The following is a 27,451-nucleotide window of genomic DNA, read 5'->3' on the forward strand; positions in this document are numbered from 1 at the left end:
GTTACCGCATTCCTAGGAAGGTCCAAAAGCTCAGGCCATCCCTGACCAGCTAGTCTGTACCGATGGACCGTCACTTCTGTGGTGGTGTCCGAATGTAAGCCTCATGGTCATGCTTCGCTGTGGAGGTGGAAATGGGTGGCTGAGAAGTTCTTGTGCCAGGCTCCAGGGCTTTTAGACAATGATGTCCATCAGGCCACCTCCACCAGGAGTCAAATCGTGACGTGAACTTTCTATAGCAGGGTTTCTTCATCTTTCACACCTGTGCAAGAATGTAATGGTGCTTGCAAAGCATGATGGGTAAAAGGTAGAGGTCATTTGTAGCTGGAGGCCATGCTGGACTCTGGCCATGCTGGACTCTGGCTGGCACCTTGTATTCTGGGCATAGCGTGGGAGAGTTCTGGAATCTGGAAGCACATATTTTATGAGGCGAAAGACAGCCAAGGGATGCGGCCTCTGTAATCTGAGGTGCCAGAAAGGACCTAGCCTTCAGAAGCTGAGGCACAGAGCACAACAGACCCTTTGTGTCTGAGGTGACTGTGGGGTTCCTGGATGGAGACAGTCTCAGAATGTCCCCAGAGAGACTTTAACTGTGTGTAAGGGACTCTCAAAGACCCAGAGACTCTGGGAAGTTGGACACAAGTTAAAATAAAGCTTTAGGGCCATGGAGGCAGGAGTAGCACGGGTAGTAGTTACTTATGACAGTGCCCTCTGGGGCCAGTCTCTTTTAGGAAAAGCAGAGTCTGTTGTCTCCCGCTGTGTGACCTTTCTCTACTTACTTAACCTCTCTGTGTGCTGGTGTCACCAGGGACATTAAGAATCTTGAGCCGGGTGGTTAATCCCAGCACTCGGGAGGCAGAGGCAGCGGATTTCTGAGTTCGAGGCCAGCCTGGTCCACAAAATGAGTTCCAGGACAGCCAGGGCTACACAGAGAAACCCTGCCTCGAAAAAACCAAAAAAGTATCTTGACTCTTAGGGCTGGAGAGATGGCTTAGTGGCTGGCTGCCCTTCTAGAGGTCCTGGTTTCAGTTTCCAGCACTCACATGGTAGCTCACAGCCATGGTCCCAGGGGACCTGACTCCCTTTCCTGGCTTCCATGGGTACCAGGGAAACACATAGACATACATGCAGACGAAACACCCATACACATAAAATCGTTTTTAAAAATTAAAGAATTTAGAGCTGTTGTCAGCTGTTCCAGCCTTTGAGCTTATTCTGGAAAGTATACTGGATTCCCTACTGAATTCCTTAAGGTCCAGTGAAATTCAGACGGTTTAAAGATAGAATGAATATGGAAATGAAGCCATCCTTGCTCTGGAAGAAAATATTCCTGAATATGTTGATACTCTTGATCTGGGAAGGTCCGAGCAACAGTATGGAGAACGTAAGCGGGGGTGGGGGGGGTGGGGGGTGGGGGGGGTGGGGTGGGGGGGGATGGGGGGGGTGGGGAGGCAGGGGTGATCAGCAAGCAGAGCCCGCCGTTCCATCCCCAGCAACACAGACAGGCAGATTGATCGATGTGAGTGTGCAGAATTAAACTTTAACACAGTGATGTTTACCTGTTCCTGAAAATTGTGTGCATTCTACAAATCCGACACTCAGATTTATAGGAGTTATATGACACACAACCAGAAGACACACAGATTGGCAGGCAGCCATCCTGGCCTGGCTGGAGCCACAGAGGCACAGGAAGAGCAGGTACATGGGAAGGTGGATCTCCCAGAGCCAGTGGACAAACCAAGACAGGCAACTCTCTTCAAGCAGAGCCTTGAAGCAAACGGCTTCATTTAAACTTCTATGAGGCAGGAGGTAGGGTAGCAGATGCCTCAACAGGCAGAGACTGGAGTCTTTGAAGTCCTAGGCCACCTGGCATACATGGGACCCTGTGTCAAAACCAAACCAAACACGAACAATACAGAGACTGGGTGTGGGGGTACACATTGATAATCTTAGCTATTTAAAAGGTGGAGGTGGAACTATCAAGAATTCAAAGTCATCCTTGGATGCATAGCTGGCTCCAGGTTGGTTCTAGCTGGCGCCAGCAGGTTTGTCACGTCTGGGTGACAGTGCTGAAGCTGGTGCCTTCTGTAGTGTGTACTTTTTGCTACAAGCTATAAGCTCCAGGCGGACCACACTACCAGCCCCGCCCATGTTCCCTTGGATCCTTGGATGAAGGACACACACTTTCAATCTGCCCTCTTGACTCAGTTGCTGGGCATTTCTGATCTCCCTCGGCTAGCGTGCCCTTCCCAATACTCTTTCCTCAGCACCTTTCAATCTGCCCTCAGCTTCAGCTGCTCAGTTACCTTTAGTCCCAGCTCAACACCCTAACCTTCTGCTTGGAGAAGCAGCCTATGGCTGCTCCACCCAAGATCTCACATGGCTGGTCACCTTTTCTCCCTCCGAAGCATGGTGAAAACCCTTCCTCCTCTGCATCTCCTCAGCTCTCCTACAGGGACCCGGAAGTCCCACCTCTTTCCTTCTGCCCAGTAATTGGCCCCTGGCATCTTTACTGATAGCTCAAGAACCAATTGAGGAACAGGACCTTAGCATCAGACCCACTCCCTACACCTTCCACAGTGGGAGGGATGCTGGGATGAGTCTCTGAAGGATCTAGAACTGGAAGGGAGGACTCGGGGTCCTTTGCTTCATGATTTTCTGTCTCATGAAAGAGAGTGAGGGTGGGAAGGGTCTGGGTGGGCACAAATGCAGAATTCTAAATGTCAACTGTGAGCAAAGCCCTTGTTCTACATTACTAGCATTGCCAGGATTACGTATAGATAAGGGTTGATAGTGGGGTAGGTGACAAGCAGACAGGTGATAGATATACGTTGACTGACTAGTAGATGACAGACAGACAGATAATAAATATAGATAGACGATGAACAAATAGACAATGGATAGATAGAGGGATGGATGGACAGATAAAAAGGTTGGCAACTCAAAGGATGATGGCACAGGCCTTTAATTCCAGCCCCCAGGAGGCAGAGGCAGAGGCAGAGGCAGAGGCAGAGGCAGAGGCAGAGGCAGAGGCAGAGGCAGAGGCAGAGGCAGAGGCAGAGGCAGAGGCAGAGGCAGGAGGATCTCTGTGAGTTCAAGGAACTTGAGCTACATATCAAACTCCAACCCATCCAGGGTAAGACCCTGTCTCAAAACAAACAAACATGGACACAGACCAGCTGACAGCTTTGTTGGGAGATGTGCTCTGTCCTAGCCTGTCCTGGGAATCGTTGCTGCAGACTGTTGGTAGTCTTGTCTGGGCAGCAGCGTGAGAGTCCTTTCTCCCTCAGGCCTCGGCCTTAGGACTCTGGGCTCTGTGGGTGGTCTTGTCCTTGACTGTGTGGTGTGCTTTCTGTCAGGTGATTTCACACTGCAACCCAGCCCAGAAAGTCAAGCAGGAGGACCGGACACGTTGCACAGTCTTACAAAATGTCTTGTGCTTTTCCAAACCACTTAGCAAAGGGCTTCCACGTTTCTGAGCCTGTTTCTTTGTTTCATGAGGCTTGCCTGACCTAAGTGTCCCTGGCCTCCAAGGCACCTCCCCTCAGTGAGCATTCTTCTCAGTGAGACAGGGTGGTACACTTACTGTGTAGAACTTAACGGCCTTCTGCCTCGGTTTCCCAAGAGCGGGAGCTCCAGATGGTCACCACCATATCCAGCTACCAAAGCCATTAAAAATTATTACAGTGCTTCCCAAGGCCACTCCTAACTCTACATAATCAAACCAAAACACATGAAAGGAAATGTCATCAGGTTTTTATAAGATCCTTTAGGACTTTAGTGTAGAGTAATTTTTATTGAGTGGTGTAATGGATTTAATGTGAAAGCCTACTTCCAAAGAAATACAACACCTGGGCTTGGCCTGAAGCTCACATGGTTGCTTACCTAGCATGCAGCAATCAATGTCAAGTGTAAACCAGGTGCTGTGGCCCGTACCAACGGTTATCCCAGCATGTGGGAGGTAGAGGCAGGAGTCCATGGTCAGCTTTGGCTCCATTGGGAGTTCAAGGCTAGTCTGGGCTACGGGAGACACTGTCAGAAATAAAGGAAGAAGGAAAGGAGAGACAGAGAGAGAGAGAGAGAGAGAGAGAATGTCAAAAGTCCCGTTGTTTATAATAAGCCCTTTTCTCTTCGGCTATGGAGTTCCAGTCTCCTCCCCAGTCCCTCGGCCTTCATAAGGTCTCCCGAGTCATCTTCTGCCTGATACACTCAGAGGTGAGCACCCTCACTTCTTTTAAGAAAGAATTCATAAGCAGAGGTGAGTTCTGTGAGCCACTTAGGCAGATTAACTTAACCCACAGAGTGGACTGTGGGAACCCAGATGCATAGACCCTTGGCCAGAAAGAAATACGTATAAATGTATGCATATTTATTGTATATGTACACATGTGCACACGTGTGCCTGGCCTGTGAGCAGAGATCAAAGGATGACGTGTGTGTGTGTGTGTGTGTGTGTGTGTGGCTTCTCCTTCTACAGTGTGGGTTCAGGGGTTAAATTCAGGATACCAGGCTTGGCAGCAAGTGCCTTTACCTCACTTCTTGCCTGGCCTGTGACCAGATCTCCCTCCTGTACCTGTTGTTGCACAGTAGAGGACACATAACCTGTTTCATGAGGGATTCTGCCCCCCCCCCCCCCCCCAGAGCAAAGGTTGAGGAATCCTAGCAGACTGGCTCTGCCAGTCTCCACTGATCTCCAGACCCGTCCATGTTTCCACACGGCTGGCCACGCTTTTTTTTTTTTTTTTTTTTTTTGATGTTTTCTGCACTTCCTGAGGACATGGAGTTCAAGGAAGGTAACACCTCAGAGAAGGCGTGAGACCAGAACCAAGCTTGCCCTGTACGTAGCCTCAACCGTGTCTGTCGTAAGCGGAAGGGAGTTCCTGTGAATCCTGTGAGCCATTTAGGCAGATTAATTGAATCTACCGAGTGGACTGTGGGAACCTAGATGCATAGACCCTCGGTCAAAAGCACAGGTAGGATTCTGAGGCTTGCTGCTGAACTCAAGGGGTGCATTTTGGGGATCAAGCCTGTGTTGTGTGGGATCTGACACTGTCCCTAGGCAGTGGAGACTTGAACTAAATCCAGGGCCCCCAGTGATACTGGCTGAGGCTTGGGTTGTAGTGTGGGGAGAGACCCTGGGCCGGAAGGGGTTCCTGTGAGCCAGTGGGGGGGAGGGGTGTGCCAGAGAGTAGGTTTTTTTTCTGTATCAGCGGGATCACCTTTAGTTTTGATTTTAGATTGTCTCGTAATTGGACCGAGCTAGGGTCACTCGACAGAACCAGACCCAAACAGCCTGAGTTCATGTTTACCATGAGCCCACCTGTTCTGAATGTAGACGTCAGTGGAATAGACCTTTAGTGTATTACAGACTCGTGTGCTGTCAAAGCCTTTGTCATTTCCCACTTGTCTTGCCAGTGTATACTCTCAAATGCCTAACATTATCTTCCTCTTGTTGTGTGTATCTGTGTGCATGCGTATCTCTCTGTGTGTGGTGCATTGTGTATTTGTATTCATGTTGGCATGTATAGGCACACATGTGTGGGGGTGCACTTGCACACGTGTACACACTCACGTAGAAGCCCAAGGCTGATGTGGGGAATCATCCTCTATTGATCTTTCACCTTAATTATTGAGATAGGTCTCTGAATCAAACCAAGAGCTCACTGATGTGGCTAGTCTTACTAGTCAGCTTGCCTTGGGATCTCCTGTCTTCTTTTTGCCCCTGAGCCAGGGGCTTTCCCCATCCCTTGTTTGCCATTGGATTCTAGACATTGTATTTGTATACGTTTGTGGTTCATTATCGTCTTAAACAACAACACTTTTCACAAGTTGTGTTAAAATACACATAACAGTTGTCAAAGAACACATTTAAAGCACATCGTTCTGGACTGTTGAGCACCTGAGCACCGCTCCTTTACATGGGCAGTTCTGCGGTTTGAACTTAGCTTCATGCATGCTAGGCAAGCTCTCTACCAGTGAACTTTTGTACCGCTAGTGCATTTACATACTGCACACTCACCACTGCCTGGCTCTGGACATTTTCACCCAAAGGAAGCGATCTCTATTAATAGTCGATCTTCCTTAGCCCCTGGCAGTGCCCAGTCTTCCTTTCCGTGGTGGGTGGACAGTCTCTAGGCGCTTTGAAGGAAAAAAAAAAAAGCCATGCCGCTTGTGGTCTCTGTGGCTGGCTTCTTTCACATCCTCTGATTTCAGGGGACATTCACGTTGGAGTGCCTGTCAACACTGCATTCTGTCTTTATGGCTGACTACTGTTCCATTGTCCGGGTGTACTGTATTCATTTATCAGTTCTTAAGTCTGGCGACATCTGGGCTTTTTTGCCTTTTAGTCCTGTGAATAGCTCGCTGCGAGTATGTTCGTATGGTTCCCTCAGAACAACTTTTTTCAGCCTGGGAGCCAGCAGTAGAGATTGCTGTGGCATGTGGCAGCTCTCATTTACTGAGGAGCTATTGAACTGTTTCTCAGGGCCACACCTGTGCTAGGCAGAGGGCAGCATTAACGATGCCAGCGGAGCTTCAGGCTCTGGCTAACCTGAGGGGAGTGGCTTTCTTCCCAGCTGCCTTTTCTGGTGGTGGTCACTGTCTCACCCCTCTGAGTGTTCTTAACAACGTCTCCTCCACGTAGGTTTAACATTTTGGTTGTTGTAAAAGCCACACACCACCCATTACCTAGGGACAGGATTGCGTCCAGGGAGATATATCGATAGCCGATTGCATCGATGTGTGGGCATTCCTGGGCGTTTTTGCCCACAGTAAGGCAGCCACGACGTCACCAGCATGAGACCATCTGCTTTGCTATGGGCATTTTGGAGGCGTCTCGGCAGGTCCCTCCTCCTTCGCTTTGCCCCGCTTTTTGCTGCCCGCTCTGTTGCACAACAAGCCAGCATGCCCACTTGAACCACGCCACATTCAGTTGCTCAAGGTTGCCCTTTAGCCTCACACTGGAAACCCTGTTTCTGTAACCGAGTGGGTGGACTGGCTGCCTCAGCACAGCTGCTTGTCAGGGGTATGTATCTTAGGAGCCTGTGTGAGGGCTTGTATGTGTGTGTGCATGTGTGTGTCGGGGTGGTGGGCATATCCGTACCCCTGAACTGGTTGCTTTTTGGATACCGAGTTCTTCAGGTGCTTAAGGCTTCAACCATTCTAGAGAATCTCCAGCGTTGTTTGTTTCTCTGAAGCTTAGCTCTGTTGGCTTTTGCTCTCCAGTTTCCTACATGCTTGTCTGCCTGCCTTGTGCTCCCGGAGACCCTCTTTGGCTGCTGAGAGTATGGGGGACCTCAGACACAGAGCCCTACCTTCTGTCTTGTGCCTCCTCAGCCCAAAGTTCACCCAGTACCCTGAGGCCTTCCAGTCTATTGGCTTAGCCCATAACACGCCCTCCCAAGTCTTCCATCCTCTGGGTGGTGCTTAGAGCCAGTACAGTGTGTTCTGGCTGAGGCCAGCAGAGCCTTGCAGAGGATCTGCAAGGTCTTGGTTACCAGGGTCTAGAAGCTTTTCAGACAGCGTAGGAGCCATGCCCAACGCGCATGTGCCAGTTTCCGGCCGGCCATGCTCAATGCGCATGCTTGGCTCTGTGGCGCCACAGCCTCTCTGACCCTGCTTGCCTGCATCCACTGACGTGTTTGAAACAGCAGATGGTTCTGTGAGTCTCCTGTAATCTGTGGAGTTAAAGCATCTGTGCTAGAGAAGATTAAGTGCCAGTGGCTTCAGCCTGCAACACAGAGAACAGGAAGATGGTGTGCCCCAGCACTGTGCTCCGTAGTGCAAACCCTTCACAACAGGCAAAAATAAGTGATTGTGACAGCGTTCCCCAGAGAAGTTTAGGCTAGTTCCCAACCATCCTGGTCCCGAGGGAAGAGTGTTCTAAGTCGTCTGTCAGCTAGCTGTAGATGGCCAAGTGTCTCCTGTGCTGCATGGCATATGAGTGTCTTTGGGTCTGTACCCTTCAATCCTCATAATGTCCAGGAAGTTGTAATGGGGTCCAGGTCTCTACAGAGAAGGTGAGGAGCCCTGCGCAGCTTTGACACAGCGTGACCACTCACAGTTGCTGCCAAGGGTGACAGGACAGAGAGAGGATTGCTCCCTCCAATCAGCTCCTCTTGGGAGCCAGGATTAGACTGGGGCCAGGGTGGGGATACTTGGTGGCTGAGCAGTGGGTTGGAGAGGGACTAGGAGGAAAGGTGAAGATGGGGGGAGCTGGCAGTTTGGCCCTGTTTGATGAGTGGCTCTCGTATGGGCCCTTGCTTGTCTCTGTTAATGTAGCCACAATGTACTCCCAAGGCCTGCAGTGACAGGCAGGGTGGGAAATCCCAGCATACAGACTTGTTTCATGTGGCCTTTGTCTACTTAAAAACTTCTGAATTAGTCTAGCATGTAGAAATCAAGGGATTTGAGGGACTAGCAAGATGGCTCAGCGGGAAAAGGCACCTGCCACCAAGCAGGATGACATGCGTTTGGTCACCATGATCAATGTGGTGGGAGAGAACTGATTTCTACACAGGTGCACCGTGGCATCTAGGTCCCCAAATAAATAAATAAATAGATAGATAGATAAGTAAAGTTAGTAAATGTGATTTTAAACGTTAAAGAAATCAGGGGATTTTGTGTAACCATTCAGATCCTGAGTCTTAGCGAAGTCAGCATTGGAGGACAGAGAAGGTGGGTGCTGCCCCAGAAGAGGCTCCGCAAGCCTGTGGCCCTCCCTGTATCTTTTCAGAGAGCTTGCTGGTGGGCAGAGAGTGCCTTCCTCCTGCTACTGTCCCACACACAGAGGAACTGAGTCCAGAGAGATAACGATGAGGCTTGTGTGGGAGTTACAAGGCGCAGCGTGGGCAGGACGGGGCTGGGGCCCCTTTCTCCAGACTGTTTTGCCCACTTCTACAAAGTCACATGGGCCATTTTCACGCAGCCAAATAGTGCGCTTTGAGCATGCTCACTCTGTACTCCCCTCCCCTCCCTCTCTGAGCCCTCCTACCTCTTTCCACCAGCTTCGTTCCCCTACAGTCTAGGGCCTAGACAGTTTTCCCTTTCACATCACCCATGCCTCCCTGGTTTTATGTATCTACAAAATCTAGGAGCTACAAATGGAAGAGAACGCATGGCGTTTGCCTCTTTGAGACCACCTTCATTTGCTTAGTACAGTAGCCTCCAGATGCATCTGGTGACGTGACTTCCTCCGTAAGGCTGAAAGCGTTCCACTGTGTTTATATAGATCACGCTTTCCTTCTCCCTTGCTCTGAGGCCGGACACCCGGGCTGGTTCCATCTCTCAGGTGCAAAGATCTCAGGGATGCGCTGACTTGGGAGTCTTGGGAGAAGCTGGTCACATGGTTAGTTTGGTTTGGGTATTCTTGAAGCCTTGCTATGCACTGTCTGTCCAGAAGGTGGCAGTGTGGCGCCGGCTTCCTCTCCCTGGTTCTCCAAAGCCGCCTTCTGACTCCCTCTGTTCTTTCCTTTTGCCTTCTTGTTTCGCTCTCTTTTATCCTTTCCTTCCCTGATGGCTTCCCCGTGTCTCCAGATCTGCAGAGTGGTCAGGGGTGTTTGTGTCCTCTGTCCCCTGACAGTTGTGCAGTTAGTGCTCTGTTCTCTGGGACCAGAACCCTGGGCTTCTGCGTGGTCCTGAAGCAGCAGGCCCAGAATCCTGGGGGTGCATCCCTTCTCCATCTGGCGACAGCCACCTCAGAGCAGTTATGTACCCTGCGGAAGAGGAGACCTCCTCCCAGGGAGCCTGACTTCTGAGATTCCCTGAGTTTTAAATTTGAACACTAGAGTCATCGTCTCTGCTGTAAGGAAGAAAACCTGGTAGATTAAAATACAAATCAGCACAGAACAAATTCTCAGGTGGAGGGGCCTCCTCAAAGCATCCAGTCTGAGTCTGTGGGAATGGAGAGAGCCACCTCTATATTCCGAGATCCCTGGGGCTCCCTGTATTGTCCCCTCCCTCCCAGGCAGCTCCCGAGAGGTGCCTTCATCTTAGAAGGGGGTCATTCCAGACCTCAGGGCTTGGGCAGTTCCTAGGGGATCCTGGGAGTAGACTTCCATGGCAGGCGTTATATTGGCCTCTGCCTGGGATGTGGGGGGACTTCTGCTGTCCTGTGACACTTTTCTGTACTGCTAGACAGAGAGCTAGGGCCATGAAATGACCCCGTCATGGGATGGCGGCACCTCCTGCATGCTGAAGCTGGCGGCAGCTCTTCCTGGAGGATGAAGAGGTCTGCGGGCTGGGTTTGAGGCTGGGCTGGGACTCTTGAGCCCTTTCTCCTGAGTGGCTCTCGGTTAGTGGGGAGGAGATACGGAGAAAGCCTTGCCTGGCGCTGTTGTGTAATTGTGTATGTGCCGAGGCCTGTGAGAAGCCTGGGGGAATTGGTCAGGCAAGGTTCACAAACTCAAGCTGACATTTGAGTGACATTTTAGGGTGCAGCGGTATGGGTAGCGAATATTCTAGAGGTGTCTAAAATAGCTGATTAAAAAAAAAAAGATTTCTGTGTGTGTTGGGGGTGGGGAGCTGTGGAGAATGGCAGGAGGTTTGTGTGTCCTGATGTAAGGGAAGCGAGAGAAAACAGCAGGGGCCGGGCTGGGAAACGTGGTTCAGCTGTGGGCTTGGCTGCTTCATAAGAGGCAGGGCTGTTTGCGAATCATGGCTCCCATAAGGCAGGTGTTCATGTGTCTACATGGAAGGTGCCATGTGTGTTCTCTTTAGTCTACATGGAAGGCATCATGTGTGTGCTCTTTGGTCTACATGGAAGTCACCATGTGTGTGCTCTTTTTAGCTTGTCCAGGCACCCAGGGCTGATACAGCCCTTGGCATTGCCTGTGTGACTAAAGATGGCTAGCACCTGCAAGCTGGGCAGGTGACAAGGGTTAGGGTTAGGGTTAGAGCCTTGTTAAGAACAAACCTCCCTTCGCCCATATGTGGAGGCGTCCACCCGTCTCCTGGTGTGATGTCATGGGACACCCTAAGTTCCACACACAGGCTTCCAGAGATGGACAGTGGTAGCAGAGGGATGGCCAGTTAGTCACTGAGGGCTCCTCAGACTAAACCTGCACCTGCTTAGCTGCCTGGCCTTGACTAACAAGATCACCCATGCTCCTTCCTCACCTGTGAAGCTGAGCAAAGAAAACCTCGTCCTTCGTTTCCAGCTGGGACAGTCCGCAAGCACCTGTCTGTGGGTCTCCAGTGTTGGCAACATTTCTACAGGTTCTTTCAGTGTGTGAGCTCTCTCTTCATTCGTATATAGGTGCATGAGTGTATGAAAACGTGTACCGAGGATAGAGAACAACCCTGGATGTCGCTTACCTCGGACACTGTCCATTTTGTTCGTTGAGGCAGGGTCCCTAGCCTGGCAATTCCCAGGAGGACTATGCCAGCTGGCCATCGAGCCTCCGGGATCCACCTATCTCTGCCTCCCCAGGGCTGGGATTACAAGTGTGTATCACCACGTCCAGCCTTTTTATGTGTTTTCTGTTGATGGAACTCGGGTATCCTCATGCATGCCTGGCAAGCACTTTACTGACTGGGTTTCTCCCCAGCCTCAGTCCCACGAGTCGTCATAGTTCTTTTTTTGTTTTTTTTTTTTGTTTTGTTTTTTCAAGACAGTGTTTCTCTGTGTAGCCCTGGCTGTCCTGGAACTCACTCTGTAGACCAGGCTGGCCTCGAACTCAGAAATCTGCCAGCCTCTGCCTCCCAAGTGCTGGGATTAAAGGCGTGCGCTACCAGGCCCAGCCTCGTCATGGTTCTTTATGCCACTTTTACCCAGCCTCAGACTTCCATGTGTCTTCTCAGCCCAGCGTGCTCATGTTCATTCTTACAGGAGTTCCCAGAGCCTTTGTCCCTGAGGTCAAGGAACGAGCTCCTTGGCTGCCTGTCCTATGTCCTAACTTTCTGTGCTGTGAAAGCAACTGCAACATTGCTTATGTATAGATGGTTGGCCGCATTATGAAAAGTTCAAATACTCTGATGTTTGAGAATGCATTTTGGTCCAGTCTTGGAAGAACAGGTCGAGTCCCAGTGGCTGAGCAAGTGACAGTATGGTCACAAGTGACATGTTATTCTTAGAAGGGATTTCCACACTCCACCTACCCTGGGCTCTGTTCTCTTCCCTACTGTCAAACACCACAGAGACACCAGAGAATGGCAGCCTGTTGTGTGGGTGTTCCTGTGGGAATGTGTTGGTCCCCTGCCCACTCTCCTGCAGACAGGCTGCCGCTGCCTTTGGGGAGTGGGGGTGGGGCAGCTGTACAGAGCTGGTTTGGTCAGATCTCTATTTAGCCAAAAGATGCCACTGACTGGCAGCAGCTGTCTTGAGCCCCAGTCCTCTTCCTCAGGTTTCTCAGGTAGTGGCCATGCAGTAGCTGAGGGTTCTACAGAGGTGGGGACTGGCTGCTCACCTTGTAGTAGGCCTGCAGTGGAGGGTGTTTCCTTGGGGACTGAGTGGGAAGAGAAGGTCCTTGTCTTGGGGACATTGAGCCATGGCTCTCTGCGGGCAGTCACGGCTTCTCTCATAGCTCTCTGTGGGCAGTTACGGCTTCTGTCATAGCTCTCTGTGGGTGGTCACGGCTTCTGTCTTGCCTAGGCTTTGCTAGCTGAGATACTGAATATGCCTGCCCTGATCCTTCCCATCTTAGGCAGAGAAGCCCCTATGCTCAGATGCACACATTGCCCCTTCTGGGGACTGAACTGTGGCCCTAAAGCACCTTGAAATCCCCAGAGGCCACACCTTACATTCAATCATTTGCCCTCTTCTTGGCACTCTGAGAGCCCACGCTGGCTTCCTGCCTGGGAACGTTCCGCAGTGAGACTTTACAAACTGAGTGTGGTGGGCCAGTGCAGGCTCCTGGGAATCTTGGGATGGGTGTGGATCGCTGGGTTTCCGCGCAGAGAGTGACAGTTTACAGAGGAACAGGATGCGGGTTAGCCTGACCTGGTCGTGCAGGCACCTGCATCCCTACCGTCCCACCTGGGTTACCACCTCCTGCCTTCTTGCCTCTGCTCATCCAGGGAGAGGAAGGGGGAACCCCCCACCCCCCACCCCCCAGCATCTGCATTTCCCCACGTGGTCCCCCTGCCACATTCCACATTTCAGAGTGAACCGGCCTCATCCTTGCCTTCATCTGTGTTCCCAGTTTCCTCAACCATCTGCCCTGCTAACTTTCTGATTGTTTTTTTCCTAGCCGAGGACCAATTCTTAGCACCAAAGGCAGAATCCATCATCCTCCCTCTCTCTCTCTCTCTCTCTCTCTCTCTCTCTCTCTCTCTCTCTCTCTCTTTTTCCCCGAGACAGGGTTTCTCTGTATAGCCCTGGCTATCCTGGAACTCACTTTGTAGATCAGGCTGGCCTAGAACTCAGAAATCCGCCAGTCTCTGCCTCCCGAGTGCTGGGATTAAAGGCGTGCGCCACCACGCCCAGCTCCATCATCTTCTCTTATCCAGCTAGGCCCACATGGAGCGTAGTCGGCTTCCTGGTTGAGGAGACTCAAGCCACTCCCACAGTGGTTTACTGCTGTAGGCTCCTTGCTGAAGGGGGCTGAGCTCATGGTGACGTCAGAAACCCGTCATGTTGATTTAATCATAGCCTGCAGGGCACTGTGGGGTGTCCCCATCCTGGGTGTCATCCTGCCATGCTTCAGTTTAACTAAATAAAAAGCCTGCTTGGGTGGATTGTGTGGGAGTGGTTCACCGTCACCTTGGCTGCTTAGAATCACCATGGAAGCACACCTCCAGGTGTTCTGCAGTATCCTGTGGTTTCCAGAGAGGTTTCACTGAAGCGGCAAGACCAGTATTGGACGTGGGGAGCACCGTTTTCTTCCTGGACTCCGGAGCTGAATAAAACGCAGAAATCGAGCCCTGCACCAGGGCTCCTTTAGCTCTGCTTCCTGACTGGGGGTGCGGTGCCGCCGGCCATTCTGTGTTCTTGCCAGTACACCTTCCCTACCACGATGGACTGTGTGCCTTCAAACGGTGAACCAAAGTGAGCCCTCCTCTGTAAGCTGACTCTGATCAGGTTTGGTCACAGCGGCAGGAGAAGCACCCACCACAGCATCTCAGGCTACGAGCACAGCCTGGACCCAGAGCTGTGGAGTCCAGGGGTGAATCAAGGACATCTGTGTGTGAAAGATTGCTATCTCAGGGTCAGATGGGTCATGTGCTGCAGTGCTCAGAAGACAGGAGTTCTGACAGGGCACTGTGGGTATGAGGGGGACAGAGAGAGTAACTCTGCTTGGGGGTGTGGTCAGGGAAGGGGCTATGTTCCAGCTGCGGCTGGGAGGATGGCCCTGCTTCTGCATCTGCTGACTCTACACAGGAACAAGCACTGCTGTGGTGAGGTCAGGACTGTGAAACACTGCTGTGTGATGGTTGTGCTCGCAGGCATCTACTATGCCTCTGGTATTCAGGATGTGGGTGGGAAGGTGGGTGGTGGATGGATGAGTGGATGGGTGGGTGGGTGGGAGAGTGGATGGCTGGATGATGGATGGATGGATGGATGAGTGGGTGGGTGGATGGGTGGTAGAGCGGATGGCTGGCTGGCTGGATGAGTGGAATGAAGGTTGGAAGGAATAATGGATGGAGGGACAGGTGGAAGAATGGATGGATGGAATGGAGGATGGAAGGAAGAAATAATGGATGGATGAAAGGAAGGATGGATAGATGGCTGTATGGATAGATGGATGGCTGGATGGATAGATGGCTGGCTGGCTGGCTGGATGGATGGAAGGAAGGATGGATGGATGAAGGATAATGAATGGATGGAAAGGTAGAAGGGAGGAAAGAGATGGATGAAAAGAAGGGTAGATGGATGGAATGATGGATAGAAGGAAGGAAGGAAGGATGGATCAATAAATTAAATGTAGCCTAGATTCTAGGGGAGGGGATAGCTTAAGCAATTGAATGCCTTGGTTGAATGGTAACCGGGTCAGCTCCAGAGTGACTGAGTGAAGAGAGGGTGAAAGACTTGGAAGATGAAGGTTTGAGAAGCCAATTTCCCTCCCTAGATAGTAGGCACTCAACAGGAGGCGCTACTCTGGGGAGGTCTTTGCAGTCAGCACGCAGAGTTCTAAGCTTAAAATACTAGTCTCTGTGGACTCATAATAGTTTTCATGTTTATGGGGTACAGTGTCACAGTTCAGTACATGTATATACTGTATAGTGACCCAGTCACGCCGCTGGATTATCCATCACTTTAAACATGTGCCATTTATCTCATGGTGTTGGGATCCTTCAAAACCCTCAGTACTGGTTATTTGGAAGTGTTTACTTAATGGCTATCAGTCACAGTGGCTGTATGTCCTGGCTGGGTTTATGTTAATTTGATACAGCTAAAATCATCTGAGAGGATGATTAACCTCAATTAACGAAATGCCTCCATAGGATTGGGCTGTAGACAGGCCTGTAGAGTGTTTTCTCAATTAGTGATTATTTGGGAACGGGTTCATTGTGGGTGGGGCCAGCCCTGGGCTGGTGGTCCTGGGTTCTATAAGAAAGCAGGCTGAACAAGCCTGGGGAAGCAAGCCAGTAAACATCACCCTCCATGGCCTCTGCACCAGCTCCTGCCTTGCTTGAGTTCCTGCCTCACTGCTTTTGATGATAAACGGTTACATGGAACTGTGAATGAAATAAACACTTTCCTCCCAGCTTGCTTTTGGTTGTGACATTTCATCACAGCGGTAGGTACCCTAATGGAGACACCATACTTGGCTATACAGTGTTCTAAGATATATGTTTGGTACCTACCTGTGCCACTGTGCCCATCAGACAGCTCCCACCTCAGAAATTCTATGTTTTGAGAGTAGGATTCAAATTAGTAAAGACCCCTGATGGATATGTCCTTGCCTGGATTTTGCATGCTGCAGACGGGTGCAGAAGGGGTAGGCCTCAAGCTTAGCTCTCGGAAAGTGACAGCCATGGTAGGTTCTCACTCAGTCGTCTTCTCCCCAGACGTGTGCAACAGCACCAACCTTCCAGAAGTTGAGATCATTAGCCTGCTGGAGGAACAGCTGCCCCATTACAAGCTAAGAGCGGACACCATCTATGGTTACGACCACGATGACTGGCTGCATACGCCCCTCATCTCCCCAGATGCCAACATCGACCTCACAACTGAGCAGATCGAAGAGACGCTGAAATACTTCCGTAAGTAGCTGGCGCCATCTGTGGGCACAGCCGTGCGATGCCAAGTCCTGTGTTGTGGGCCCGCCATCTGTGGAGCGGCAGCCAAGAGGGATGTGATCTTGGGGGTTAGCCATGTTAGGGGTCTTCTTGGTCTGGATGAGTAGTGGGGACCAAGCATTTTCATTTGAAACATGCAGAATAACTTCAAATTATTCTCATGTCTCTTCTTTTCTGGTTTAAATAATGACTTGTATTTATTGTGTATTTTATATGTGTGTCTGCCTGCCTGTAAGTATGTGCATCCTGTTGGTTGTGAGCCACTGTGTGGGTGCTGGGAATTGAACCCACTTCTGTAAGAGCAACTAGTCTCTTAACTGCTGAACTTTCTCTCCAGCCCCATCATTTCCCTTATAAATCCCCATTGAGAGTGAATCTGTTTGCATTTAAAAAACAAAGATTGCAAGGAAATCTAGGCAGCTTCTGTCAGTGTAGACAGCAAAGCCTGACTGTGGAAGCTGGTTAAGCTGGAATTCCAGGAGCCAAATCCTTGCTGCAGTATGGAGTTATACCTCTAGGTGGCAGAGCTGCTTCCTGTCGGGTGAGCTTAAGCTTAGGCTTGGAGGCGACTCCAAGGCAGGGAGGGCGATCGAGAGTGCTGTGTGCTGTGTGCTGACGTGTACTGCTGACAGGAGAATGATTTAAACATTAATATTTACTGTTGCTTATGTTTACTCAAATGACAGTTGTTTTTCATTCCTTCTTCCTTTCTCCTTCTCTTTTATTCTTTCAATGCTAGGATTTGAACCCAGGGTCTTGTACATGTTAGGCGTTAGGCAGCTATTCTAACAGTTTGCAATGGACTCAGTCCTTAAAAGGATGCTTCTTAATTTTTTTTTTTTTGGACAGAGTCTCACTAGGTAGCTTGGAATTTTCTATGTAGTCTAGACTGGCTTCAGATTCATGCTGATCCTCCTGCCTCAGCCTCCCAAATGCTGAGATTACAGGAGGGGTACCACCACACCAGGCAGTACATGTTGCTTTATTTTTTTCCACAGTAAGACTGAGTCCAGAGGCTCCAACATGCTAGGCAAATGCTCTTCCCTTGAGTGGCCACCATCCCTGGAGTTCTGTTCTTTAGAAATTCACACGTTCTGGGTCTGGAGAGATGGTTGAGCAGTTAAGAGAGATTGCTGCTTTCCTAGGAGAGCTGAGTTCAGTTCCCAGCATCCACGCTGGGCAGCTCACATCCATCTGTAACTCCAGTGTTGGGGAATCTGATGCCACCTTCTGGCACTTATGGGCACTGCACTCACGCACGTGCCTAAGACCAGATGTACACATATATCCATACTTTTAAAAAACCTTAAGACAAAATTAATTTACTCTCTGTCAATACATATCCATGTATTTCTCATTTGCATATTCATGTCATTACAGTATCCCTTTTAAAGATATTCCTGCTTCTCTGACAGTAACAGAAGAAGGTTAGGGTTAGGGGTTAGTGGTTAGGGTTAGTGGTTAGTGGTTAGGGTTAGTGGTTAGTGGTTAGGGTTAGGGTTAGTGGTTAGGGTTAGTGGTTAGGGTTAGTGGTTAGGGTTAGTGGTTAGGGTTAGTGGTTAGGGTTAGTGGTTAGTGGTTAGTGGTTAGGGTTAGGGTTAGTGGTTAGGGTTAGGGTTAGGGTCACTGAGAACCAGCTTGTGGTACATTCTTGAACTTTCTGCAGTTAGAAACCAGTTCACTAGCATAAACCAGTCTTTCCAATTTCTGAGATCATTTATAATAAAACAAATTGCAGCTATAAGCTGGTGCTTTAGGGTGTGTGCGGGGCAATTCTCAGGTTCTCTGTATTAGATATGAGTAAGAAGGAATTCTGTTTGACCTGTTGAGTGTATCTTCCATAGGCTTCCCTGATAGCCTGTGTCAATAAGAACGAAAATAGAATAATCCAGGCCTAGAGTATCTGGCGTGCCTCATAGTGGATCAGAACTCCTTGGTGAGTCAGTTTTGTTTAGCCAGGGTGTCTGTACCAGCGAGGAGTGAGTGTGGGATTGTGCATGGAAAGCCAAGTCACTTACCACGTAGGTTTCGTATTTTTCTCTTGTGGATGTAAGTCCACAGTATACTTTGAAACAATCAGTTGTAAGAAAGTCTGTCATGCAACTTGTTCTTCTATTGGAGCCTCGCTGTTGTCTCTGCCGTGGGAGGCTCCTGGTTCCTTCTCACAAGCATCGATTGGCCATGGACCTGCACATGCGTAGTGTAATTGGTGTGGTGGTCACCACAGCATCAGACCATTTTATAGGATGGCCACAGAAGTGACTCGTTGAATCCCTATAAAACATCTACAGATAGGCAAGGCCCACCAGTGCCCAGTTCCTAAGGTCTCTTTAACAGGAGACTCAAACAGAGATTCATCATTTGTTTTCAGTTATACATGTAGGAAAATGCAAAGGAAGCCCTGTTAGAATCACAGGTGGGTACCACAGAGTAAATTACAAGTGGAGGAGCTGGAATGAGCTTAAGGTTGGGTGCATCCAAGTCTTCTTGTGTATTATTTCCTTCTGTGGATTCTGTGCTTAGAGCTGGGTGGCTCTTTATTAATGTCTGTTAATTGGAGCTGGAGAGATGGCTCAGCAGTTACAACACTGACTTCTCTTGCAGAGGACCTGAGTTCAGGCCTCAGCAGCCACATCAGGAGGCTCACAGGTGCTCCACAGGAGTGATGTCCTCTTCTGGACTCTGGGAGCACTGCACTCACATGTGCATCCACCTCATACATACAAATACATAGAATCTTTTAAAAAGAAAAAGAACTTAACTATCTGCTAATTGAAATTAAAGATTTAAAGTGAAGTTCTGTGACACACCCCACCCAAATGGTCAGTAAAGAGAATTTAAGAGTTTTATGAATTTAGTTATTTCCCTTAACTTCCAACAGAGATGTAACATTGTCTTCTGTGATCAGACTGGAAGACTAGGCTGGATGTCAGCTGCAGGGCATGCAACTTTGTTACCAGTGGAGAGCAGAGATGCCTGGGTGCTGCACACCCACAGCAGTGGCTACACACTGTAAAACCTGCCTCTGCCCATCACTGGGAGCAGATGCTGGGCGTTGCTACAGCACTGTGAACCTTTTTTTTTTGGAAAGATCTTCGTTAAGCAGCTCTTACATCAGCAGATTTGGTTTTCCTTGGGCTTTCTGAACTGCAAAACACAGCATTGCTGTTTGAGGGATAGAAGTGCAGGTGATGTGTAGAGAGCAACCTAGGGGCCTGCTCTGTGCCTGGTGTCCTGGATTTTTTGTTTGCTTGTTTATTTGTTTATGTCTCAAGACAGGGTTTCACTATGTAACACTGGCTGGCCTAGAACTCAAAGAGATCCATCTGCCTCTGCCTTCTGAGTCTGGGGATTGAAGGTGTGCACCACTGTGCCTGGCCCTACTACTTATTTATGTATCTTGTGTGTGTGTTATATATCTGTGTTCATATATGTATATGTATATATATATATATATATATATATATATATATATATATGTAGAGACCAGAGGATGGCATTGTCTTCTATACATCACCAATGTATGTTTGTTGGTGTTTTGTTGTTGTTTCTGAGCTAGGGTCTCACTATCTATCCCTGACTGGCCTCGAAAGCAGAGCTTCACTGGCCTCTAAAGTGCTAGCATTAAAGGTGTTCTCCACCATGCTGGCTCACCTTACATTTTAAGACAGGCTCTCTCAGTGGACTTGGAGATCAATGACTCAGCTTGACTGGCTGGTCAGGAGCCCCCAGGAACCGGAGTTGGGATCGGAGGGGCACACCAGCATACCTGGCTTCTTTAGTGTATGCCAGGGATAGATCTCCAGATCTTCATGTCTGCACAGCAGGCAGGTTTCCACTGTGCTTCATCCCTGCCCTGGTTGGGTTTTGTCTATGTGTTTACATATCTGTAACCCGGGAGACACATGACTCAGTAGAGTGAATCACCAGTGCCAGGCCACTGTGGGTGGCTGAGAAGACATTGTCCACTGCTTCCCTTCTAGGTCCACTGTGGGCATTGTGTAGGGCGGTGCCCACTGTGGCTGGTGGAGTTGGGGATACAGGGCTCCCTAAGGTGAGAAACCAGAAGGGGTAAAACCAGGGTAGGTACATCCTGGCCACCGTGTTTGGGGGTAAGACCCCACTGACACTCCCCCCCAGTCCCCCTCCTGGGTGGACAGCCAGGCTCTGCCCCTGAACCTGGCCCTCAGTTGCCTGGCTGATGAGAGGGAACACTTCCCCATCTGCTTTTTTTGAGTCAGACCTCCTTCTACATCAACCTTTCCAGAGTCACTTCATTCATTCAGAGAATTCATTTCCATGGCTCACAGAGTATGTGCTGCACTACCTGAAACCGCTTCCTGCTCTGTGACATCCAGCTGCCTCATGTGGTCTGACGGTGACCTGTGTGCAGTAGACCAGTCATGTGACACTCAGCGCACACCAAGCAGCAAGGTCACCATGTTTGTTCTTGGGTGACCATGCTCCTGTTGGTCCTTCTTCCCCGGCCTTTTATGGTTGACACCAATTGATCCAAGAAGTAATTCTTTGTGTCACACCCAGATCTGCTGACCACCACACCTCAGAGGTCATCTGGGAAAGAGCAGGCCCTGAAGCAAACAGGTTTTGGAATGTCACCCCAGCCTTTGCTTTCGGTGTGCAGTAATCCAGCCAGCCAGTATGTGCAGGATCAGGCAGGCATGGCGTTCCTTTCAGCACCAGAGTTCTTGCCTGAGATTTACTAAGAAGGTGGACACATCTCTATTGTTTAGATCTTCTTCCCATCCTAACCCAGGACTGTGGCATGTGCAGGCTCGTGCTGAGGGTAGTAAGGACAGTGACCTCTCCTCTGGGACATCATTCTTTCCTCTGTGAGGGTTCCCACCCCGACACCTTGACCGGACTGCCATGCTCTTTCAGTAGGGAGTACCTTGGATCAGGTCCTGTCAGCTTCAACTCTCCTGACAGAGGTACAGGCAGCCTCTGGCCCTGTGTTGGCTGGTTGTGGGAACACACGGTCTGCTGTGCCCTTCCATTCCAGCCCTGCACCCCCCCCCCCCCCACACACACACACAGCTGATCTCACATACTGAGGAGCCTCGGTATCGAGAGAGCTCTTACTGGGGAGGGTACCAGGATGCTGGTTAAGTATGAGGAGCCTTATTCAAGGTATTCCCGTTGAGAGCTTAGTCAATTGTGCAGTTAAACTGTCTGCAGCATTGGTCCCTCTCTCCTTTTCTTGTCTTCCCACCTCTTCTTCCTCCCCCTTTGTCTCCTCCTCTTCTCCCCCCCCCCCCCCCGTCTCCTCCTCCTTTCCCTTCTTCTTCCTCCCCCTTTGCCTCCTCGTCCTCTCCCCTCTTCTTTCTCTGCATGCTCCTCCTCATCCACCATCTATCTCTCCTCCCACACTGGCTCTGCCTGTTCAGAACCTGTCTGCTCCTTGAACTCACCGTAGTGTAGGCTGGCCTTTAACTATGGTCTTCCCACCTCCACGCTGGGCTGGGACTCCAGGCCTGTGCCGCCATGCCCGGCTTAAGCATGCATTTCATACGTAGACTTTTTCTTGTCTCCAGACAGGCTCTTACCTTTTTAAAAATCTGAAGGTGCTTTGTTTGTTTGTTTGTTTGTTTGTTTATTTAGCACATTGCTTGATAAAATCTAGGCTTTCTTCCTCTTTCTTGTCCTCTTCCTCTTCCTCTTCCTCTTCCTCTTCCCCCACCACCAGAGCCTCATGCTTCTGGGTATCAGACCCAGCAGCGTAGCATATGTAAGCAGTTTGCCCCGCAGCCACCAGATTTGGAGTTTTCAGAAGTCTTACAAGGTATCAGAGGCAGGGATTTTTTCCTTTACTGTTGTTTGTACAGCTGACCAACCGTTACCTAGGAGGGAATGCTCAGAGAGGGGTCAGTCGTTTTAGGATGTGTGTGAGTGTGTACAGTTAACCAAGAGTGTGTGTGCACACAGGAGTGCGTTCTCACAAATGTACACACGCACGCACCTGCACGCATGTGCACACAGACCTTGGTGGCGACGGGGGGGGGGGGGGGGGGGAGTGGTCAGTGAAGAGGCCTTGCAAACTCCTCCCATCAGCAAAGCCCCTTCCACGTTTCTCCGTATTAGCTGGCTCAGATGTCTGTGGGAGTTGGAAGTGAGAGCAGTGTGGCCAGGCTGCGTCTTACTCCACGACTGAGCCACTGAAGTAGCTGCAGCCACACCCAGCTGCAGGTCTGGGCACTGGTGCTGAAGGAGTGGAGTGGCCTCTCAGGGAGGGGCATGTGAGAGAAAGCGCCTGGCTGCCCTTGGACCCCCAGGCAGGGATTCTGGGGCGTAGCACATCCTTGAGGTCCCGTGTCGTCGTCTGGCATCTTTCACCATTTTTTGATCAAACCAGATTTCAACATTATCTTTTTCTGCTCATGAACAACACGGCCGGCAAGCTGTTCTGTACAGATTGTTTTCTTCTTGTGTTAATTCAGCAAGTTTGAGACAGAACTGGACCCAGCTCAGCCAGGAAACTGACATGACAGCTCAGCTCTCACTCTCGATCCCCACGGGCTGCCGCTGTTTGGCAGGGTTTGTGCGGGAGCAGAATTAGGGGACTTTTGAGCCCGTGGTTCTGAAGTGGTGGAGTCATCTGTGTGCCCTGCTAGTCATGAGCCTGAGATTCCCCCCTCCCCGCCCCCCCTGCAGACCTTCTGTGCTGGCAGGTGGTGACCTCAGACCCGCTCAGGTGTCTTACTGATGCCAAGATACATCCTCTTCCTGCCCTTCCAGAGAGGCGGTTGATACTGATGGCAGCTGCCACTGGGCTTTGCCCTTTCTTTGCTTGCAGGTGCTCTTATGAATGGCGGCTTCCACCCTTCCCTCCCCTGGTGGCGGGGCTGCCTGTGCCTGGAGTGAGAAGGGACAGTTGGCATCAAGCTGTTCCTTGCAGACTGCCTGCTGTCATGAGCTCTCACTGGCTGGCATTGACAGTCTCAGCAGCGAAGATTGGAAAGAGAAAGCTGGAACGTCAGGCAGAGTGATGGCACGCCTGCTCTCTAGCCAGGTCCTCCCTCCCTTCTGCCTCCAGCCTTGTGGGAAAAGGTGGTGGTGCTTTTCGAGGGCTGGGAATGTGTTTCAGAGAGGGCTGCAGCAGGGCTCCTGTCTAAGCGTGTTTCCTCTCTGTGCACGTGTGTGTTTATATACGTGTTCGTTTTGTGTTGCTACACCTGCCTGTGTGGTGGGGAGCTAAGAAGACGATTTCAGGCATCCTTCCTCAGGCTCTGTTCATATTTTTGTTTGAGACATGGTCTCTCACTGGCCTGGAACTCACCATATGTACTAGACTGGCTGAGCAACGAGCCCCAGGGACCTGCCTACTTCCTTCTCCCTGGGACTAGGAGTGCAGGCCACCATACACGGCTTATAAGATGATTTCATGTGTTTGGTTGTTATACTTACTTGCATGTATGTCTGTGCACCGTGCATACTTGGCACCTGTAGAGGCCAGAAGAGGTCATCAGAGCCCCTGGAACTGGACTTACAGACAATTGTGAGCCACCATTTAACTGCATGGAATTGAACCCAGATCCTCTGGGAGCCTCTCTCCAACGCACTCACCCTACTTTTTAAGCACGGGTTCTGGGGATCGAATGTGGGTCCTGTACTCGCTCAGTAAGGACCTCACAACCTGAGCTTTCACCCCAGCTCTCCCACCTCTCAGGAGTCTTTTAGCTGTTAAGGAAGTTGCTGTTCTCTAGTAGTTAGTTAGTTACCTGGTTACCTTAGCTCTCCAGTGCTCTAGTAGTTAGTTACCTGGTTACCTTAGCTCTCCAGTGCTCTAGTAGTTAGTTACCTGGTTACCTTAGCTCTCCAGTGCTCTGAGCAGCTGGCCACACATCGGTGACCTGGGTTCAGTTCCGGTTCTGAAGGTCAGGAGCCCAGAGTCCAGGGGTCCATGTTTGCTCCTTCAGGGCCCTCTGAGGGAGACCTTGGGGCTTACTGTTCCCGTGAATCCTGGGTTTGAGGACATGCTCCACTTTACCCTCATGTGACTTGCCACTTTCTCCTTAAGGAGTCTTTGATCCCCTTTAATTTAGGGTGACACCACCTTGAATGTTTAATTTAGGCCCATAGCTTCTGGTGGTAAATTTTTTTTTTTAAATCACATTTTCTCTTTCTGGGTAGGGGTGTATGTGTGCTACTACCTGCAGGAACCAGCTCTCTCCCTCCACCATGTGTGTCCCACTGATTGAACTCTGCTGCCAGGCTAAGAGGCTTTTACTCACTGAGCTGTCTTGCTGGCCCAGGAGGTAAATCTTCAGACGGATCTTCAACCCTCAACCTGGTGTTCCCTGAAGTGACACAGGGTTTGCACCTGGATCCCAACCTCAAGATACCCCGTCCTGGAATCCACATACAGCAAGGTCTGCCAGTGTTGCTGCGACTGTTAACAGGGTCTACTGCACTTTGACCTCAAGAATTCACCCCCTCTCCCCCCTAGGTAGGGCATTTTGCTCTCTTCTGGAGCCTTCTGGGTAGTCCATCATCTTGCCCTGGGTCTGACCCTCCTCCTGTCTGGGTGTGATTTATACCCACAATTCCAAGCTTTTCTGTTCTTGGTACCTGTGTGCAATCCACATCCGGCTGATGTAGTCATAGCCACCCTGCACAGAGGCACATCGAACAATGCCTCCAGAAGGTTGGGTGGCAGGAACAGAGCAGCGAGGCACACCTACCCAACTTCCTAAGGCAGATTAAAATAGCTCCGTTAGTCTCTGCCCTGTGTGTGAGAGCTGGCGCATTCCCTGCCTGCCTTGCTTTGGATATTCACTGTGGCGTCATGGCTTTCGAACACACCACCTGTTCCTTTTAGGTATAATTAACTGTATTTTCGGTACAATGCTTAAATTGTCACAACTCAGTTCAGCTCTTCTAAGCTGGCTTTTTTGTCCATCTTTTCATCTGAGATCGTTGGGAGTGGCTTTTGCGTCCTCAGAACCTGGACTTGTCTACTGTCATGGTTCCTCCATGCTCCGGATCCTGCAGGGACCCTGTGTGTTCCCTGATCCCAGCATGGGTACTGAAGGGCCATACACTGCGTTGCTATAGGAGAGAGGCATCCTTGCCAGACCTCACTCCCCCCACCCTCGCTCCCACTTTTCTTTCTTTCTCTTTCTCTCTGTGCTCTCTCTCTCTCTTCTGTGCTCTCCCACTGTGTGTCTGTTTGTGTGTCTGTATGTGTGTGTGTGTCTGTGTATGCACATGTGTGTGATGTGGTACGTGCACGAATGTTAACAAGTGTGTGCACATATGATAGATGCACATGCATACATGTGAAAGCCAGAAGTTGACACTGGTTGTCATCCTGGATCAGTCTTCACTTAATACTGAGTCAGGGTCTTTCACTGGATCGGGAGCTCACCTGCTCGCTAGTCTTGCTCTAAGGATCCCCTTTCTCTGCCTTCAGAGTGCTGGGGTCAGAGGTGGGCCGATGCCTGGCTTCCAGCTGTGTGCTGGGAACCCAAACTCTGGTCCTCATTTTTATACCACAGGTACCTTAAAGCCACAGACACCTTGTTACCAGTTCCTTAAACATTAAAATGATTTGGAATTGGTGCACATTGTGGTCAGGGCGGCCTTGCTTTGCTGTCCGGCAGTTTTTGCTGGCCACAGCTAGCCCGCCACATCCTCTCTGTTGTTGCAGTGTGTGCTTCGGAATGGTGTGTCTTCCTCATCTCTCTAATCATAGCTGGGGATCTGCACTCTGATTGTTCATGCTGGGCCATTCCCCTCTTTAGAGAGGTAGTAATGAGGATGCTTGAAACTAGCATTTCTTGCTATCTTGCCTTACCTTAAACTCAAGCCAAACAGAACACCCATCACCCGGAGCAAGCCCCGCCCCATCTCTGTAACAGGTATTGGCATCTCCTCCACTTAGCAGATGACACTGATATGTCTGAGACAATGACCCAGTGCCTGAACCCAACCTCCAGCTGACTCCACAAGCCCAGGCTCTTCTCTGTCAAATAGCACTGTGTTCACCCTCCTGTTAGCTTTCGCTTGTGTGTGTGGTGGGGCTTAGATAAAATATTGATGCAGTTTGTACACTACGAGACAAGTGTGCCCAGCCACAGGGAAAGGACGCGTGCCTTCTTGGAGATTTCTCAGTTGCTCTAAGGAGCTTCCTTTACTCATTTCTTTATTTATTTTTTTTTTTTTAGTTATGTGTGTGCATGTGCAGATGTCTGGAAGATTTACCCTTTTTCTCTGCCTTATTTTGGGAAACAGGGTCCCCCAAAGATATTAAAATATACGTTTACAATTTTAGAATTTTCATGGAAAAGCATTTATTGTTGTTGTGGGAAAACGTTTTTGATGGTCAGTTTTGGAGGTCAGAGGATGGAGCTGCTTGGCATCTAGTACCTTAAGGTCAGAGTGCTGCAGAATGTTCTGGAATGCCAAAGACAGTCTTCCAGAAAGAATTCTCTGAGTGCCAAGGGGATGGGGGGGATGGCGGGGGGAGAATATGTTTCTGGGCTGGAGTTTAAATCTACAGTAAGTCTAAATAGATCTGTCCCTTGTCCAGTGTTTCCGTTTTATAATGAAACATTTTAAGCTTGCCAAGTGCTTTAGAATTAAGCCCACTTAGAATAAACTGTTTTGTTTATTTGTTTGTTTGCTTGCTTGCTTTAATGGATTCCGTGTGCTTTTGTAAGGACTCTCAAAGCCCCAGTCTTTAACTCCGTCACCAGGGGCATCTACCTCTTGGTAGCTGTTCTGGATCACACACCTAAGGGACAGTAAATTCAATGACACTTATGACACGGGGCCCTTTAGGTTGACATTTCCCTCAATTCCTACGTTGCTACTTTTTGAGAAGTTTGAATAAAGACACAAGCATAAATAGTACAGGATGTAAGTGAAAATGTTTTCGTTTTCTGGGTCATTCATTCAGTCTCCTTAAAAAATTAGGAAGCGCCGTTAAATGTCTTAAGGAAAGAGAACCAAAAGACAATCATTTGCAAACTTTAAAAGGTCACCGTCTTTTAGCTGCAGGAGGGAAAAAAAAAACCATTCTGAAGTGGTCCAGGCAGAGGCTCAGGAACCAGGCCTTTCACCTGAGAGAGGGGGTGGTGCCTCTAAGCCACGCCCACATCCGTCCATCTCCTTGAACGGCACCTCTGCTCCCAGCATCCTTGGAAGACATTTCCTTCATCTCTGTGTCATTTTTTTTTTTAAAAAGAGCTGGTCAGTTTCTATGGCAACAGTTAGATTGAAAGCTGAGCAGCGATCAGGGGGCGAGGCTTGAGCG

General features: G+C 49.9%; 1 protein-coding gene across 6 annotated transcripts in view; it reads left to right on the top strand.

Moving 5' to 3' along the window:
- The window catches only part of Trak1 (trafficking protein, kinesin binding 1), a 177,418-nt gene that overhangs the window by 78,410 nt on the left and 71,557 nt on the right, over window positions 1-27,451 (top strand). For 4 of the 6 annotated variants that reach the window (NR_152160.1, NM_001357972.1, NM_175114.3 and 1 more), the window contains one exon: window positions 15,946-16,140. Coding sequence is in view for 2 of the 6 variants with exons in the window: in NM_175114.3 (NP_780323.2) it covers window positions 15,946-16,140 (195 nt within the window). In the remaining 4 variants the exon portion in view is untranslated. Of the gene's footprint in view, window positions 1-6,882; window positions 7,022-15,945; window positions 16,141-27,451 lie in introns of those variants that run through there. The other 2 variants (NM_001357969.1, NM_001357970.1) reach the window with 1 other exon arrangement.

This window comes from Mus musculus, chromosome 9 (assembly GCF_000001635.26).
Source record: "Mus musculus strain C57BL/6J chromosome 9, GRCm38.p6 C57BL/6J".
Classification (NCBI taxonomy): Eukaryota; Metazoa; Chordata; class Mammalia; order Rodentia; family Muridae; genus Mus; species Mus musculus.